The sequence below is a fragment of the Bos javanicus genome, chromosome 23, assembly GCF_032452875.1.
Source record: "Bos javanicus breed banteng chromosome 23, ARS-OSU_banteng_1.0, whole genome shotgun sequence".
In the NCBI taxonomy this organism is placed as follows: Eukaryota; Metazoa; Chordata; class Mammalia; order Artiodactyla; family Bovidae; genus Bos; species Bos javanicus.
In genome coordinates this window covers 17874161-17893136 of record NC_083890.1, presented here as the reverse complement: position 1 = coordinate 17893136, position 18976 = coordinate 17874161, and the positions used below count along the sequence as shown (strand labels likewise).

Here is an 18976-nt window from a genome sequence, read left to right as displayed (position 1 = left end):
GCTCCTTCTAGAAAACCTATACTTCTCCAGTATTCCTTATTTTAGGAGATAGCACAGGGCTGGCATGTATGGTCGTGTTAGTGGTTCATTGCATAAGGGACACATAGAGGCTAAAATCTAATTTGCACACTGCTCACCGAGTAGTGCATCCACGGGACCATGTCCATCAGGAGAGCATCTCTCTCTAGGTGAGTGAAGACACTATATGGTCAGAACACCACACATTGCCCTGGCAACAGCACCACCATCTACCTGTTGCCACTTTCCCTTCTGTCATACTTTCCTCCCACTCGTATCCAAGTCATCGCAGAGTCTTGCCATTTTCATCTTCTAGGCAGCCCTCCAGTTCCTCTCCTATGTGCCACCTCTGCTCTGTGTTTCCAGATAGAGCAAATAAAAATACAGAGTTCCCAGTTAAATTTGAATTTCAAATAGACAGTAAGTGATTTTTAGTATAATTATGCCCCATGCCTTCCTTCTGTCCTCTCTTTCCAAGAGAACCTTAGCTTTTTCCTCCAGCCCACACTCCGCTCAGCCAAGAGAACACATTTCTAGCCAGATGGTCACACCCATGCTCACACCATCACCACTAGAAGCTGTTCCCACACCCTCTCTGTATTTGCTGGACTCAGACACATTTCTTCAGAAAACAAGCCATTGGGATTTGGGGCTTCTTATTTGATATGAGGCTGGCTCTCTCCATGTGCACCACAAAATGTTTAGTTTCCATGGATTTCTTACAAAGTCCAGACTTGGGAGCCTCAAGTCAGTAGTGGCCACCCCACCCCCTGGGGAGGCTCAGGCCATAACCCCTGTGGAATTCCCTGGTGTTGGAAGAACATGAGACATCTCAAGTGGGCTCCCAGTCTTTCCCCAGAGTCCACTCGAACTTGGCCAGTAGATGCACTAAATCAGCCTCAGAACTTCTAACTACAAGGGATGTGGGGGCCAGGGGGTTCCTTGAGTGCATTTCAGGCCCAAATGGGAAGAAAGGTCTCAGGACAAAAAGATGTGAGAGGGGCCAAGGCAGGGGAACAAAGGGAGAAGGGATGAGTCAAGGGAGAAGGTCAAGGGAGAGAGGAGTGAGCCTGCCTCCAAAGACTCCATGGAGGCAGCAGCCCTGCTCTTCTCAGGGGCTTGGCCCAGGACTTGGGTGCCCTGCACTCAGAGGCTGCTCCCAGACGTCACCCCTGCACAGTTAGCTGGTTCTTGTGAACCACCAGATTACCCTTGACCTTAGGAGAAGCATTAAGAAGTCAATTACCATTGACCATACTAAAGTATAATAGGTATGTAGGAGTAAAGAGTTATGATCCCTGTTACTTTCAGATAACTGAGCAAAATAACAATAGGAATAATATGAGAAAAAGAATGTGTACACCTTTGGACAAATGTTAACTACTGTAGATTCTAAGTAAAGAATATGTAGATGTTTGTTGTACGATTCTCGAAACTTTTCTATTGAGAGGGTAACAGGCAGGAAGGCCAGGGGTCTCCAAATAGAGGAAATAGCCTGCAAGTGTCAGACATTTTTATCTCTCTTAAGCGGCAGGAGGAAACAAACTAGCAATATTTTTTCCTTCTCTATACAAATTTAAAGGGAGGTTTCTCTTAAAATACTGTGTAGCCATAATGACACCCGGTTTCGCCTGAAGTTAGCTATTCTCGAGCCTAGAGATAACCAATGCCTTTTTCTTATGGAAATGTTTGTCTTAAGCTATGCTAATGTACTATGCCTTTACCCCAAACTCTGTCTCCAAGTCGGTTCCGCCTCTTGGCCCAGAACCTACTTGACAAACCAGTATAGATATTGTTCCCCTAATCTATGTAAATGAAACTATTTGTATGGTGGTCTGCCCTTCATCAAGATTCAAGTTAATCATTTTATGGCCCAAGATAAACCATTTGGTGCCGAGATTACCCCAAAATGCATCTTATGGGTGAGGGGCCTGGTGCCATTCTGAATTTTAAGACATTCCTTTCTTTCATTAACAGACTGCTAGTGACTATATAACATCCAGCTAAAGACTAGCAGGGGGGTACTCTTTCTGCCCCCTTCTGATGCCTATGTCAGAAGCTTTCTCTATCTCCTTTATACTTTAATAAAACTTTATTACACAAAAGCTCTGAGCGATCAAGCCTCGTCTCTGGCCCCGGATTGAATTCTTCTCCTCCGGGGGCCAAGAATCCCGGTGTATTCACGTGATTCAACAACAACCTTTCACTATCAGTAAAGTTTTCAAAATACAGTGAAAGGAATTCCCTGGTGGTCCAGTGGTTAGAACTCTGAGCTTTCACTGCCGAGGGCCGGAGTTCAGTCCCTGGTCGGGGAACTAAGATCCCACGAATGGCATGGCACGGCCAAAAAATAATAACAACGTTTAAAAAGGCAAGACACAGTGATTTTGCATCCAAGTCAAGCATTTGATTTAGAACAGTTGCACTAACAAAAGCACTCAACAGGAAAAGGCTCTCCAGGGGCCAGTCAGGGCCTGCTTCCTGGACCTTCTGTTCAGGACTGTCTTGGAAAGTCCAAAGAACCTGCAGATAGAGGCGCAGAGTTAAAGGCTGTGCTCCATCTCAAGACTACCAGTTCTCGAGCATACACTTAACAGCGACCCACAGCTGTGACATCTGCCCAGGGGCTACCTCGGGGCAAAGGATACCATCCACTCTGGGAGAGGCTCTGCCTCTCTCCTCTCCATTGTGAAGCCTCTCAAAAGTCTGCTCTTCCGGGCTTGCCTCCAGCTGTTATGCTATTTTTTGCAAGTCCTTTGACCCACCAGCAGGTAGCAAACTGTGCAGCAAGGAGACCGCTGGCTGCCAGTCGTCAAGCTCTTCGACTTCTCTTATCTCACTCTTCAGCATGTTGGCCTTTTCCTTCACCCAGAAAGGCAAGCTGTGGGAAGAGAACAACACCATTTCAGTCCGCCTGACGCAAAATTTGCGAACACCTTCAGGAGACAAGGTACTCCATCTTCCAAAAGTAAGAAGGCCTCCAATTCTGGAGACCAGGTGTCAACGTAAAGTCACCGTATTGGGACTTCCCTGGTGGTCTGGCAGTTAAGAATCTGTCTTCCAATACGTGGGACGCGGGCTAATACAGGTCAGAGAACTAAGATCCCATATGCCTTGCAGCTAAGCTAGCGAGCCACAACTACTGAGCCTGTGTGCTCTGGAAGCTGCGTGCCATAACTGGAGGGAAGCTTGAGCTCCGCAATAAAAGATCTTGCATGCCGCAACTAAGATCCGATGCAGCCAAATTAATACTTTTTTAAAAACCCATCATATTAGTTGTCGTCATTGTCCCTTCCCCAAACCCATGTCTCTTTTGTGTCCCTCTTTGCCCAGGAATCTGAGCCCTGTACCCGCAGCACCTTGGCTCCTCCCTGCCCCCACCTTTGAGTTGGGCTTGGCTAGTGGGAAGCACCCACAGGAGATCAGAAGGTGCCAAGACAGAGACTGAGCTGTGTCTTATTGAGCTCCTTGACTCCCACCCTGTCTCCTGAGGTACCCCAGTTCTGGAGTGGCTGTATTGTCCACGGCCACAGCTCCTTTACAACAGCCCTTCTCCATTCTCTCACTGCCCTGTGAACCAGGAGCTCTTCTCCTGCTGTTCAGACCTAGACGTTATTAAGAGCTTCTCACTGGTGGGAGTCCCTGGGTGCTTCACCCTCCCATGTGAGTTCCCTCAACCTGCTCACTCATTGGTAAACAGTCGTTTCATTAAACTGTCTTCAGAATCACAGAAAAGTATGCCTTCTGCTTTCTCCTGAGACCTCAGCTAATACAGACACCTGGCATCCTCCCAGGTCTGTTGAGATTTGAAAGGGCACATGTTGGGCTGTGCTGTGTGTGATCCAAGAGGTCTTGGGAAGTCTGGCTCCTGGGATGAGTCAGAGCAGGAAGATGAAGAATGCTTTCATCTTTTGGCCACTAGAATTTTCATACTTGGGGGGAGAAATGCATTATGATTGAGAAAACACCCTGATAAACCTGCTGAAGGTAAGGAAGCCCCTGTAAGAAGACAGGAGGATTACCACACGTGGGAATAGATGGTGGTGGTGGTTTAGTCGCTATGTCGTGTCTGACTCTTGCAATCCCACGGACTATAGCCTGTCAGGCTCCTCTGTCCATGGGATTCTCCAGGCAAGAATACTGGAGTGGGTTGCCATTTCCTTCTCCAGGGGATATTCCCAACCCAGGGATCGAATCCAGGTCTCCCACATTGCAGGTGGATTCTTCACCAGCTGAGTCACAAGGGAAGCCCAAGAACACTGGAATGGGCAGCCTATCCCTTCTCCAGCTGGTCTTCCCAACCCAGGAATCGAACCAGGGTCTCCTGCATCGCAGGTGGATTCTTTACCCACTGAGCTATGAGGAAAGCTTTTTATATTTCTTTGAGCCCCTTTTTTGGGGTGGGGCATGAATACTGGAATGGGTTGCCATTCCCTTCTCCAGGAGATCTTCCTGACCCAGGAATTGAACCCGGGTCTCCCGCACTGTAGGCAGACGCTTTACCGTCTGAGCCACCAGGGAAGTCAGGAATAGACGGGATATCATTTAAAGCTGACAACACAATAATATTGGGTTGGCCAAAAAGTTTGTTCAGGTTTTTCATAGCATCTTGTGTAAAAATCCAAACAAACTTTTTGGCCAACCCACTAGAAGCCCAGCTAAAAAAATCAGGGCAAAAAGCAATATAGGAAGATATCAGCATAAAGAACCAATAGAACAAAAAACACAAGAATTCCTAAACATCCAAAGAAATAATTGTTTAACTTTTGTTGAAATAAAATGGTGAAAGACTCAGGGTAAATATAATATACATAACACATGCAACAAACTATTCTGACAGAATTTAAAGCAAATCTGTCAAATCAATAAATGCAAGTGACCCTAAATCACCTCTTAGAGAAACTACTTTTCAAATTGACTCATGGAGAAAAATCCAGTTCTATTTCTGAGAGAAAGACGTAAAACACAGTAATTTGGAAGTCTAAGAATGGGCAAAAGCATATTAGTCAAATGCAAACAAAGCGAAGTAAGAGTTGTAATCTTAATATCTGGCTCGGTATAACACAGGACAAAATGCATTAAATGAGAAAAAAGAAAGATATTTTTGCAATGCTAAAAGCTACTAGTAATAAAGAGAAACACACTAACATTTGGACATTTTAACACACCAACTCTTAGTCCAAGTGGACCAAATGAGCGGTCAAGGGGACAAAAATGGGTAAGAAAAAATAGGGACTAAACAAGAAACAATAAGATAAATCTTCTGGGTATGTATCTAAATTTGCATCCTGATAAAATAGAATGTACTTTCTTTTTTTTAATATATATTTACTTATTTATTTATTTGGCTGAATTGAGTCTTAGTTGCAGCTCATGGGCTTAGCTGCTCCACATTACACGGGATCTTAGTTCCCCAACCAGACATCAAACCCACATCTCCTACACTGCAAGGTGGATTCTTAACCAGTGGACCACCCAGAAAGTCCCTAGAATGCACTTTCAAATGCAAATGGAAAGAGTCCCAAAACTGAATATATATTAGCTCACAAGAAAACTTTGATAAGTTCCATAAAATAAAAATAATAAAAACAATATTTTCTGATCACAAGGTAATACAAGTAAGAATGAATTACACAATAAAAGCCAAAAAGCTCTCCTATCTAGAAAATCTCCCTATTAAGGAATTTTTTAGTCAAAAGAGAACTATCAGTGGGAACGACAGAATTCTTCAAAAAATAAAGATAACCTACATATCAAAATATTTTGGTTCAGAATGGAGCAGAGCTAAACTATTAGATCAGAAGAATGAGAACTTCCCTGGTGGTCCAGTGACTGGGACTCCACCTTCTGAATGCAGGGGATCCCAGGTTCAGTCCCTGGGAATTGAACCAGGGATTCCGGGAACTAGATTTCACAAACTGGAACTAAGAGTTTGCATGTAGCAACTAAAGATCCCGCGTGCTGTAACTAAAAGATTCAGCACAGCCAAATAAATAAAAACAAATATTTTTTAAAAAGAAAAGATCAGAGGAATAATACTTTCCTGAAATACAGAAGTACTAGCTTACTCTGCCTCTTCAAACTTACTCTGCCTCTTCAAACTCTAACCATCCTCCCTGGCTGCATTTATTCAAGTATGTGTCTTTCTTTCCCAACAAACTCTTGTGTTTTGGAAAGCAAGGACCCTGACTGTTTCTCCACATAAAACCCGTCATGGTGCATGCCTATAATAACATGTGGCATCTGGCAGTCTGTCAATCATATCTGCTGAAGATGTAAGCAGCCCAGCAGCTAGACTCCATAGACACTTGACCTTCAAAACCAGGAACCTTCCATTCAAACTGCCTCACCCAACTGCCGGGATTCAAAAGGTCCCTATGCCTCAGGTGTCTATGAGCTCTTCCATAGGAGAAAATAAATAATTGATATTTTCATAAAGGTAGGATAATATGAAATATGTTGAGATAACTCACTTGGGGATTTGTGGAAGAGGCTCAAGTGGAATAAATGTATCAAATTTCTTTTCATAAGGCACTCTGAAAATCAGAAAAGACAACCATCAGATTGGTATGGCTTCTATGGCAAAGATATCAATACTTCATTGTGTTCAATACAATGTCTTATTTTCTTGTTTTAATTGCCATGTATGGGCTTCAAAACCATTAAGGGCCATGCTGCTAAGTCGCTTTAGTCGTGTCCGACTCTGTGCGACCCCATAGACAGCAGCCCACCAGGCTCCACCGTCCCTGGGATTCTCCAGGCAAGAACACTGGAGTGGGTTGCCATTTCCTTCTCCAATGCATGAAAGTGAAAAGTCAAAGTGAAGTCGCTCAGTCGTGTCCGACTCTTAGTGACCCCAAGGACTGCAGCCTACCAGGCTCCTCCGTCCATGAGATTTTCTAGGCAAGAGTACTGGAGTGGGTTGCTATTTCCTTCTCCAGGAGATCTTCCTGACCCAGGGATTGAACCCAGGTCTCCTGCATCATAGGCAGACGCTTTACCATCTGAGCCACCAGGGAAGATATATACATACACACACACACACACACACATCTTGTTTATCTATTCATCTGCTGAGGTTGTTTCCATATCTTGGCTATTGTAAATAATGCTGCTATAAACATCGGGGCGCATGAATGTTTTCAAGTTAGTGGTTTTGTTTTCTTCAGAACGTGATTAATTTTCTAAAATATTTTTAATGTACCACATCAACTATTTTTCTTTTAATTTAGTGACCCTCCCTTTCTCATCAATGCTTAGTTCCGAGTGTAAGTCAACCCTACTATCCAGCAATGTGATTCAGAATGAAAATGGAAGCCTTCATATTTGTAGTAATAATAACAGGAACAAAATTAGCAACTACCTTTTAGTAGTCAAGATCCTGTGTATGATCTCAGTTACACACAGGCATATATACATACACTAAGGAAAGACGTGGACTTTTTTAGAAATTTTCACCAACTGTGTCTTGTTGAGATTCACCCCTTGCAAAATATAATTTATATGTAACAGAGAGAAGTATAATTCCTTTAAAGTTCACTAAATAATGCTAGTATTAACATACACTTACATTGAAAAATTCACCGGAGGGAGAGTTGATCCTGCTTTGTGGAAGCCTTTACTCTGTTCTGGATACATATATGGATTATCTCCTGGAGTTAACTTTGGGATGCCATTCCTGGGGTCAAGAACTGTGAATGGTGTTTAAAAACGAAATCATAAAAAGAGCTGAAGATGGTCCACAGATTTGCTCTAAATAATGCTGCTATAAACATTGGGGCGCATGAATGTTTTCAAATTAGTGGTTTTGTCATGTCATGTCATGGACATGACAATGGAAATAGGATAATTCAGTGTTTTATCATTAGGTACATATAGGTTTCTTAAATGTTCTGTTTATGATTGTTTCACCTTGAGGAGATGAAAAGTGTGAGCCTGAAATAAAATGAAAGTAAAAAATGAATTTAAAAAACAGATTAAAAAACTTTTTTAAAGTGTGAGCCTATGTTTGACACATTTTTTAAAAGGTGTTATGATTACTTTACCCTGAGAAAGAACAATAACTGAGGTTTGATGGGATGGTTTGGTTTAAAATGAATGGTCAATCAAAAGTTATCTGCAATCATGAGCATAAACTCTGACTTGAAATCTTTTCATTCCTAAGCATTAGTGCACTTTGAATCCCTGAATTCCTCAGGGATTAGAGGCCATTTTAATTGGGGCTCTGCCTCTCTGATGGGATCTCAACTAATAAGGGTTCTGGCTCCTCCTTCTGTCTCAAAGACCGGGACAGGGGTTTCCCTGGTGGCGCAGTGGATAAAATCTGCCTACCAATGCAGGGGACATAGGTTCGATCTATGGTCCAGGAAGATTCCACGTGCTGTGGAGCAACCAAATCCGTGTGCCACAACTATTGATTCTGTGCTCTAGAGCCTGGGGGCCACAACTACTGAGCCCATGTGCTACAACTGTTTAAGCCCTAGAGCCCATACTCCACAAGAGAAGCCACCCGAATGAGAAGCCTGGGCACTGCAACTAGAGAGTAGCCCCTTCTCACTGAAACTAGGGATAAGCTCATGCAGCAATAAAGACCCAGCACAGCCAAAAATAAATTAATTAATTAAAAAAAAAAAAAAAGAAGAAGAATGAGGTGGCGCAGCAGTGGGAGGTGGCCTTCATGGTGAAGAGGAGTCAGGAAAAAGTCTACTGATGCTGAGTAAACACTGCTTACTCAGCCCAGGCTCTGACACCCGACCCAGCCCCTTCCAATGCCCCAGGAACAAGAAACCAACCACATGAGTTCCCATGGAGTGAGGCTGGCACAGGATGGCCATTTAAACCTGCACCTCCAACGCCGGATGCCTCTCCCAAGGAAATAATCCTGGCTTGCAAGAGTACCTTGGGACTAGAAGCAGGGACATGCAGCTGGGGACACAACCTCCTTCTTTGCTCACACCCAACAGACAGGACTCTTTTTAAATGTTTTACTTATTTTAAAAGTTTTTTCTTTATGTTTGTATTTATTTGGCTGGGCCAGGTCTTGGCCATGGCACTTGGGAATCTTCACTCTTTTTTGCAGAATGTGTGATCTAGTTTCCTGACCAGGGATTGAACCCCGGCTCCTGCTTTGGGAACACGAGGAAAGTCCCTCATTTACTTTGCTTTTTGGCTGTGCTGGGTCTTGGTGGCTGTGCAGGCTTTTCTCTAGTTACAGTGCTCGGGCTTCTGTTGTTTCAGCTCCTGGGCTCTGCAGCTCAATAGCTGTGGCACACGGGCTTAGTCGCTAAGTTGCTCCGCAGCATGTGGGATCTTCCCAGGCCAGGGATGGAACCCATGTCTCCTGCATTAGTAGGCGGATTCTTTACCACTAAGCAACCAAGGAAGTCCTCCTCATTTACTTTTAATATATACTTGCAGTTGTCCCTGTTCTGGCCAGTGAGACAAGGAAGTCCCCCAAGGACCATATGGGAAAACTTTCCTTCCTTCTCAAAGGGGAAGGCAACGGGAGATTTTCCTTTTTTATGTCTTGAATACAAATATGATGCTTAAAACTACAACAGTTATCTTATAACCATAAGGGGACAAGCATCTAGACAAAAAAAATCCAACATTATGAAGAATGGTAATACATCAAAAAACCCAAAATGAGCCTGTCTTTGATGAGATCATTGGGCAACCAGACCATATAGGTCACTTAGACACCAAAGCTTCTTGTTAATTACTTAATAAATATCTTACAATTTAAGTCTCTGATAATTTGATTTTTCTCTTACTTGTGGCCAAAAGCATGTCTAAGTAATAGACAGCTAAACTTAGTCCCTTCTTTGTTTTTCTCAGTTGTTCCAGATTTAAACCAGTTAAATAAATACTTGCTCTTCCTCCCTAGGACTGCATCTCAGGAGTGAGAAGTCAAGAGTGTGTACAGCAGGCTTACATGACATCAGGATCTATGAGAAGGCTTTGGGTCCTGGGTCACCATCTGCAAACCACACAGGTACCTGCTGCTCTCTGAGAGCTGGTATCTATTTTCTGTTGTCTACTAAAATGGGCCATCTAGTCTGATCCTCTGAAGCTATCCCTGTCTGCCGTGCATCAGGTGAAACACACATTTATTCCCATATGACCCCTGGCTTGGTGGTCAACAGTACACCATACGGTGCCCTGCCAGCATTCCAGCCGTACAACCAGCTCCCCTGGCTTGCTCGCTTGCTCTCTCTCTCTCTCTCTCTCTCTCTCTCTCTCTCTCTTTCTCTCTGTCCTAAGCTCCACAGTCTTTACAAGGCACAGAAATGCTGCTATTCGTCCACATCTCCAGGGTGGATGAGACCCTCAGCGGGCTTTCTCCCCAAACACTGCCCAGAGTTATCATTGCTCTCTGTGCACAGTCCGGTGAGATGCCACTTCATCTGGAAGCTCAAGGTCTTCCCCCAGCCACCCTGTGAGGCAGAAGCCCCGGCTAGACTCACGTCCCCTCAGCCACTAGATTTTGATCTCAGGAGTTGGGTAGGACACAGGACTCCTCAAAGTCCCCGTATCAGTGACTACTTTCTCACCTCCTCTAGTCTGGCTTTTGGTGTATTCTCTATCCATGCAAGGGCTTCCCTGGTGGCTCAGTGGTAAAGAATCTGTCAATGCAGGAGACATGGGTTCGATCCCTGGGTCAGGAAGATCCCCTGGAGGAGGAAATGGCAACCCACTCCAGTATTCTTGCCTAAAAAATCCATGGACAGAGGAGACTAGAGAGCTACAGTCCATAGGGTTGGACAAGAGTTTGACATGACTTAGCAACTAACCTACCCAAGGAAAAGCCTTGGTTTTCAAAACTACCTGTCTCTGCTCTGAGTAGAAGTTTCTATTTCTTTCTCTTTGTATACTGGCGTGCGTAGCCTTTCCCTTCTCCAGGGGCTCTTCCCAACCCAGGGATCAAACCCAGGTCTCCCGCACTGCAGGTGGATTCTTTACCAGCTGAGCCACCAGGGAAGGCCAAGAATACTGGAGTGGGTAGCCTATCCCTTCTCCAGCGGATCTTCCCAGGAACTGAACTGGGGTCTCCTGCATTGCATGCAGATTCTTTACCAACTGAGCTACCAGGGAAGCCCTGTATTCCTACTACAGCCATCTTATTCTTCCCTGAAGCACTTGCTGACTCCTATACAGGTACTTCTATGGAAGCGTGTGCCATAAATGGTCCCTTGGTATTCAGAAACTCTTTAGGGTCTTTCAATAAATTTATGATGGCTAAGTTGGAACAGAGAACTCACCAAGTCACAAGCTGAGGAGATACATATATACACTTCCTCATCACATCTACCTTTCATTAAATCAGCTACAAAACAACAATACACACTGAAGCTAAGGTTTACAGGATGTTTTCCTTGTAAAGAATCAAAAGCACGATTTAAACGCATATGACAAGCAACATCTAATTGAAACATGAATTCTTTTCCTCGGACTTCAATGGAGATTTCTATTAATAAGTATCTGATAGATCTTATCTGATGACTTAAATATCACATTAGCATTTTATGAAACTCAGAGAAAAACAAAAATGTGGATCAGCATATGGTGTGAGTTCTTTGCCAAAAAGTGCAGCCTGCCAACCATCCCCTTGTCTTTCCTATTTTTCTGGCTGCACCTGGATGACACAGTGACCCCCTAGGTCTGCCCCAGCCACACAAGGCTGGGCCGCTGGAATGACAACTCACGAGTATTCTGGGGCATTGCACAATGAACATTCAGGAAGAAAACGTTACCACATTTCTTTCTCCCAAGGCTCTTGTCCACTATCCTCTCTGATAGAGACCTCCTATTGCCAAGGAAGACCCCGTTAAAGAAACACTGCTTTCCAACATGGTAGGTGTGGATGTTGCTGCTAAACCTTGGGTAAAATGTCCACTCAGGACGCTGCCCATCTTCTGCAAGACATCAGAAATGCTTCCATCAGCACTGCTCCCAGCCTCACAGTGGAGCTGGATAACAAAATGGTGTGAAGCCCCACCCCCACCCCCGGCACCATCTGGCTGTACGACCTGTTATCAATGTGTGTATTTCCGTAATTCTACATCAGGGGCAGTGTTAACCTCTATGGGACTAGGCACAAAAGAAGGGAAGTAGAAAGAAAGCTATCTAAGAGGGCTCTTCTCTTTTTCCTTTTTACCCTCTCTTTCAAAAATAAAGCCAGTTTTATGGTTGGAAGTGATGTATGGGTTAGGAAGCTCAGAGACAGCTTTACAAGCATCTGTGAGCCAATCTTCACTCTAATAAATGTATAGGAATAGAAAGCCCATCAGAGGAAGGGCTGGAACACCCATGGCATCTTAACCAGATGGCATATGGTGTTGGCAGCCAACAGTGGCACATGCTCAGGCTGCAGAAACACAGAGAGATGCAATGTGATTAGGACCAAGGAGAAGGGCTGCTCTGAGACCTTAGGCTAGTTGATGGACTTCTCAGGGTCTCTGTTTCTTCATCCAACCCTTTTCCTATAAAACTGCTCAAGTGATTTTGAATGGTGAAAGGTCTGACAGCTCTAGGGTTGCTTAAGAAACTCTTGTCTCCTTGGTGGCTGTGAACGACCAGAGGCTTTGGAGGCAGGCGTGTTTGAATTCTAATCCCATCCCTTCACTTCCTAACTATGTGTGCTTGTGTGGGTGAATGAATCTCTCCAGCCTCAGTTTCCGTCTGTGTAAAACAGGTAGGTCTGTATCAGCCACACAGGTCTATATGTATTGACACAGAAAGAATCCATGATCTACTTATACTTTGAGTGAAAACAATACTTTGAAAATAATTTTGTACTATTTTCTATCAGTGAAAATATGGTGGTATATTACAATCCATAAATACATATATATATATATCCAAACATACATATATTAAGCATATATATGTTTATACATATACATATATATTTCAAATACATATACATTTACAGTGCAAAATTCTCGAAGAATAGATATCAAACTCTTCACAGCTATGGAGCAGAATAGGGGGATGATTGGAAAATATTGGGGAAGGGGTTTTCATATTCTACATGCTTCTTTATTATTTTAATATTTTATTATAGTACCTTTATGTTTATAAGGCATTTTAATTTTGAAAAACATATAACAGTAGCTACCCCACAGAGTTGTGAGAATTAGAGATGAAGCATGTTGAATGCCAGGCACCTAGTGGGTCTTCAGTGAATGGCACCCAACAGTATGGCAGCCTTCTGCAAAGACCCTGGGCATGGAGGCACATGGAGGAGGACCTGTAACCTACTCACTTGTCTGCAACTTGAGCAGGCTGAATTCCTGGGGATATTTATCCTTTTGGACTTCAGGCAGTGAAGTTTCAGAGGAGTGATCAGAATGTGAGGAGGAGGATTTCAGATCCAACTCTGCAGCAGGGCTGGAAAGGAAGCAGAAGGATGAAAATGTCGATGTGCTTAAATTGGAAGTTACAACCTAATCTTACATCTCTTACACTAGAATTGCCCTCACGTATGAAAACTAGGACTACTCTTCAATAAAAGTCCATGAGCATATAATTTATTTATTTGTAATTGAGGGGATTGAAATATATTCAAAAGATGCATGCTTAAAGGCAGTTTGGTGTCCAAAAGTTAAATATAGAATTATCATATAAGCCAGCAATTCTACTCCTGGCATACATCTAAACATCAGGCTGAATAAAATAAGCCAGACACCAAAGACCAAATATTGGTAATTCCATTTATATGAAATATCCAGAACAGGTAAATCCATAGAGATAAAATTAATGGTTATCCAGGGCTGGAGGGATAGGGGACATGAGGGTGACAGGTTTCTTTAAGGAGGCAATAAAAATGTCCTAAAATGGATTGTGATAATGGTTGCATTATTAAACTGGTGAATTACATGGTATATGAATTATGCTTCAACTAAAACTGCTACCCAGTGAAAATGCATGTTCAATAAAATCATTAAACGGAAATAAAAAATCAATCAGTATAAAGAAAAGAGAAAGAAATAATCAAAAACAAGCCTCGACTGAAATGGCTATAGTAACAGAGCACTATGTTTAGTACGGAACTTCCTGGTAGTTACAAATGCCTGCAATGAGCTATTGTGGGCATCAACAGAAAAAGCCATCACTTCTGGTCTTAGTGGTCTAGCATTTGATAGATGGCCTTGGACAATGCTTTCAGGTAGAGTTATCTGTTATCAATTCATAGGATCTTTTTTCAAAATATTACGCCACCCTGATATTGGAATCATTTCAAACCAACTTCATGTTGATCATTTTGTTTGCTCCTGACAAAAAATCCTGTTATTATAGGTGGGGCCAGTAGAATCATTTCCATTTGCAAAGGAAATGAGCCTTCAAAGAAACTAACAACACACACCCTAGAGAGGGGCCGAGCTGGATCTGCAGGTTAACTCTAGACTATGTTACCTAAAAATCATAAAGAACCCTGGGTCCATAACTCACAGTCTTGCATAGCCCAACTTCAGTTTTAAGTAAAGATACCCATACTAATGTCTTTGAATTTCTGTAGTGTGCAGATAAAGCAAAAAAGCCAACAACTCAGAGTCCACCCTCCCAGTTCCAAATGTATAACTTTGACACTGGGTGATATATGTCTCTCCTAAATACTTTTTATATATTTGTGTTTGCTGAATTAACTGCATAGAAAACATTGCCAAGATAAAGGAAATGTTCCAAAAAAACTTTAGGACCATCTACCTACTTGCTTCACTCAACAAATACATATCTGAGTACATTTTGTGGAAAGCATTGGTCTAGACACTGGGGATCCAAACAGTCCCTGCTCTCAGGAGCTTAGGGTCAAGGGGAAGAGGACATGGACAGATAAACAGGTGACTGTGAAAGAGTGGGTAAATGCAAAGTTGGAAAAAGCAGGTTTTGCAAAAAAGTAGTATGCTGCAGCTGCTGCTGCTGCTAAGTCGGTTCAGTCGTGTCCGACCCTGAGAGACCCATAGATGGCAGCCCACCAGGCTCCCCCGCCCCTGGGATTCTCCAGGCAAGAACACTGGAGTGGGTTGCCATTTCCTTCTCCAATGCATGAAAGTGAAAAGTCAAAGTGAAGTCGCTCAGTCGTGTCCGACTCTTAGTGACCCTATGATCTTAATTGTGAAAAATAATTACATATTTCCATGCATAAGAAATAGATTTTCTTTCATGCATATAAAAAAAGTTAACACCAATTCTCTAAGAGATAAGATTACCATGGTGGTTGTTTTTTATATTTTCAAAATTCCTATAATGAACTTAAATAACTTTATTTTTTAATTTAATTATGTATTTATGGCTGTGCTGGGTATTCGCTGCTACACATGTTTTTCTCTAGCTGTGGCTTCTTCATTGAGGTGACTTCTCTTGTTGCACAGCACAGGCTCAAGGGCTCAGTACTTGCAGTTCCCGGGCTCTAGAGCACGTGGACTCAGAAGTTATAGTGCAAGGGTTTAGTCACTCCCTGGTATGTAGGATCTTCCTGGACCAGGGATTGAACCCATGTCCCTTGCATTGATAGGAGGATTCTTCACCACTGAGCCACCATGGAAACCGCTAAATTACTTTCATTACAACAAAAACTGTTAGAAAAAGCTTTTTAAGACTTTTTATCATAAGAAATCAAACAGAGCAAAGTATATAAAACAGTGCAGTTTTACAAATACTTATAAAGCCAACATCCAAGACAAGAAATAACACATGGCCAGCCCTTTCCTCCCACTCCCCAGAAACCATCTGTGTCCCTTTCCCAGAGAGGGAACTACAATCCTGACTCTGAGTGTTATGGCAACCATTTCTTTGCTGTTCTTTATGAGTCTACCAGCAGGACTTCCTTGGTGGTCCGGGGGTTAAGAACCTGCCTTCCAACGCAGGGAACACAGGTTTGATCCCTGGTCAGGAAACTAAGATCCCACACGCCACAACGAACACCCATGGGCCACAACTGAGACACAGTGCAGCCAAAACCAGAAAAGACATAAATGAATACTTTTTAAAAGATTTACCACCTGTGTGTGTATATTTGTATTCCCAAAAATACATAGTTTAACTTCACCTTCATAATAGCCAGCCCTTGCACAGCCTGTGTTTTATGCCAAGGAGTCTTCGAATCACTTTATATGCATTACCTCATTTCATCCTCACAACAATCTCCTGAAGTATTACCACCACCTGCCCCCACTTTTTGCAGATAAGAAAGCTGAGGCCCAGGGAGGTGAAGTAATTTGCCCAAATTCACACAGATACCGAGTGACAGAGTGAGATTTGAACCCAGTCTGGCTCCGGAATCCATGGTCTTGTAAACATGTCACACTCCCTCTCAGACTGTTGGTCCCCTGCTTAGAACTGACCCCAATGTTTACGGCTCTTCCCTGGACCCTTACTTACTCTAGGTGGACAAAGCCTCTGCCAGGGCTGAGAGGCCCACCGACACTTAGACCTGTTTCAGTAGATGAGGGGCTGACCCTTCTGCCAGGTGATATTACGCTGGCAAAGCATCCCTTAGATTCCAGAAGATCTTTGCGCTTGGTACCTGCAACACATAGATACCACCACTGGGTTACATTCATGAAAATACCTCCCACTTGATCTTTTTCCCAGATGGTAAATAATTTCTTTCTAAAAAACTATAAGAAAATTCTCAGAAATAAGAGTCAGACTTCTCTGACGCTGGAGTACATTTTTAGAATGACTGCTGTTCCACCTACCATTTAATGATTCACATGTGTATGGCATCTCCTGGGCACCTCTGCAAATTCCCACCATCCATCAATGGGACTACCCCTTAGCCAGGTTTTATTCATTGCCTATCAACTCCCTCTCAAATTCATCTATCAGGTGAATCATATCCTTCCCACACTTGTCAAGACCCAACTCTATTACCAAACACTTGACTCTTAAGAGGACTTGCCTGTGACTCTACAAAGTTTTTAAATTCTACCTAATCTGTCCTCTCACAATACCCTCATCCTGGGGTTTCTCAGGGTAAGAACTGTTGCATCAGAGTTACCTGAGAGGCCTGTTAAAAATACAGATTCCCAGGATGAAGAAGATGTGATACACATACACAATGGAATATTACTCAAGCCATTAGAAAAAATGAAACAACATCATTTGCAGCAACATGGATGGGCCTGGAGATGGTCATATGAGTGAAGTCAGACATCCCTTATAAAAATGTGGAATCTAAAAAAAGAATGATACAAATGAACTTATTTACAAAACAGATACAGACGTACAGACTTAGAGAACAAATTTATGGTTGCTATGGAGAAGGAAATGGCAACCCACTCCAGTGTTCTTGCCTGGAAAATCCCAGGGACGGGGGAGCCTGGTAGGCTGCAGTCTCTGGGGTCGCACAGAGTCGGACACGACTGAAGTGACTTAGCAGCAGCAGCAGCAGGGCAAGATGGGGGACGGGATCATTAGGGAGTTTGGGATGGACACTGCTATATTTAAAATGGATAACCAACAAGGACCTACTGTATAGCACAGGAAACATTGCTCAATGATATGTGGCAGCCTGGGATGGGAGGCGAGTTTAGAATAGATACGTATATTTGTATGGCTGAGCCCCTTTGCTGTCCACCTGGAAATATCACATTGTTAATTGGCTCTACTGCAATATAAAATTAAAAGTTTTTTCAAAAAAGAAAAAAAATACAGCTTACCAGAATCAATGGAAAAAAGAGGGTGCTAAAATAGATAACCAACAAGGACCTGCTGTAAAGTACAGGGAACTCTGCTCAATACTCTGTAATAACTGAAATGGGAGAAGAATTTCAAAAAGAGTAAAGACGTGTCTGCGTATAACTGAATCACTTTGCTGTACACCTGAAACGAATACAACACTGTTCATCAACTACACGCCAATATAAAATTAAAAAAAAAATTAAATGGGGTGGTGGAAGAAAAAACAACATAAAACATTAAAAAATAAGAAATAATTCAAAAATACCGATTCCCAAATCCCATTACAGATCCATCAAACTGGAATCTTGGTCAGTGAAGCCTGGGAATCCACATTTTGCAGAAGCCTCACTCCCTCAGTAGTTCTTAGGCTCATGCTTGGCAGTGAAATTCCTCCTCTTCAAGCCCAGTTCCATCACTGCACTCATTCTATCCTGCCCCTCCTCCTGATTCTCCACACGCATCCAGTGATGAGAATCACCATGGGACACTTGTTCAACATGCAGATTCCAGGGCTCCAAGCCAACTTACCGGGAGGGGGCAGCAACCCGGAAATCTGTATGTTTAAGAAGCACCTCGGGTGATTCTCAGAGCCAGCCAAGTGTGGGAAGAGCTGTTTTGGCACAAGGCCCTGAGCCACGCCTTCGAGGAGGGCATGGCAGCCCACTCCAGTACTCTTGCCGGGAGAATCCCAACGAACAGAGGAGCCTGGCAGGCTGCAGTCCACAGGGTCGCAAAGAGTTGGACATGACTGAGCGACTAAGCACAACATGTCATGCAGCCTAGGGCAGCCCTCCATACACAAGGGCCAACTATTTGCTTGAGGAGTGAGTAATTGGGATGGAGTGGAACCCAGTGGAGGGCAGAGCTGTGAAGAAAGAGCACAGGTCTCCAGCAGCGCCAGATATGGAACCACAAATGTGGTATCAAGAACATAATACAGACCACACTCTCTGACCACACACAATACTATTAAAAATCAATAATAAAAAGACAGCCAAAAAACACCCATAAGCTTGGAAACTCAAACCACATCTCCAAACATTTCACATAATAGAAGAAAGCATAATGTGACTCATGAGGTACTTAATGATCAATGACATAAATACAATATATCAAAACTTGTGGATTCAAATAAAGCAGTGACTAGAACCTAGAGCCTTAAATGCATACACTATATTTTACTGAATGTAAGACACCATCAGTTGTAAAAACATTATTTTATGGACCACAAAGAACAGAGGAGGCCAATTAAATTATGACACGTGCTTTA

At 43.0% G+C, this 18976-nt stretch overlaps 1 protein-coding gene and 1 non-coding gene across 2 annotated transcripts in view; both read right to left on the bottom strand.

Annotated features, from left to right (window-relative positions):
- Positions 1 to 2403: 2403 nt before the first annotated feature.
- The window catches only part of SPATS1 (spermatogenesis associated serine rich 1), a 44691-nt gene continuing 28118 nt past the window's right edge, over positions 2404 to 18976 (bottom strand). Inside the window, exons 7-13 of the mRNA XM_061399385.1 lie at positions 16402 to 16546; positions 13286 to 13410; positions 11772 to 11933; positions 7589 to 7709; positions 6492 to 6554; positions 2784 to 2899; positions 2404 to 2541 (exon numbers count right to left, since the gene is read on the bottom strand). Of these exons, the coding sequence (XP_061255369.1) occupies positions 2513 to 2541; positions 2784 to 2899; positions 6492 to 6554; positions 7589 to 7709; positions 11772 to 11933; positions 13286 to 13410; positions 16402 to 16546 (761 nt within the window). The 3' untranslated portion in view covers positions 2404 to 2512. The remainder of the gene's footprint in view (positions 2542 to 2783; positions 2900 to 6491; positions 6555 to 7588; positions 7710 to 11771; positions 11934 to 13285; positions 13411 to 16401; positions 16547 to 18976) is intronic.
- On the bottom strand, positions 6965 to 7037 carry TRNAH-AUG (transfer RNA histidin (anticodon AUG)). The gene has a single exon. It is a non-coding gene; the product is annotated as a tRNA-His (tRNA).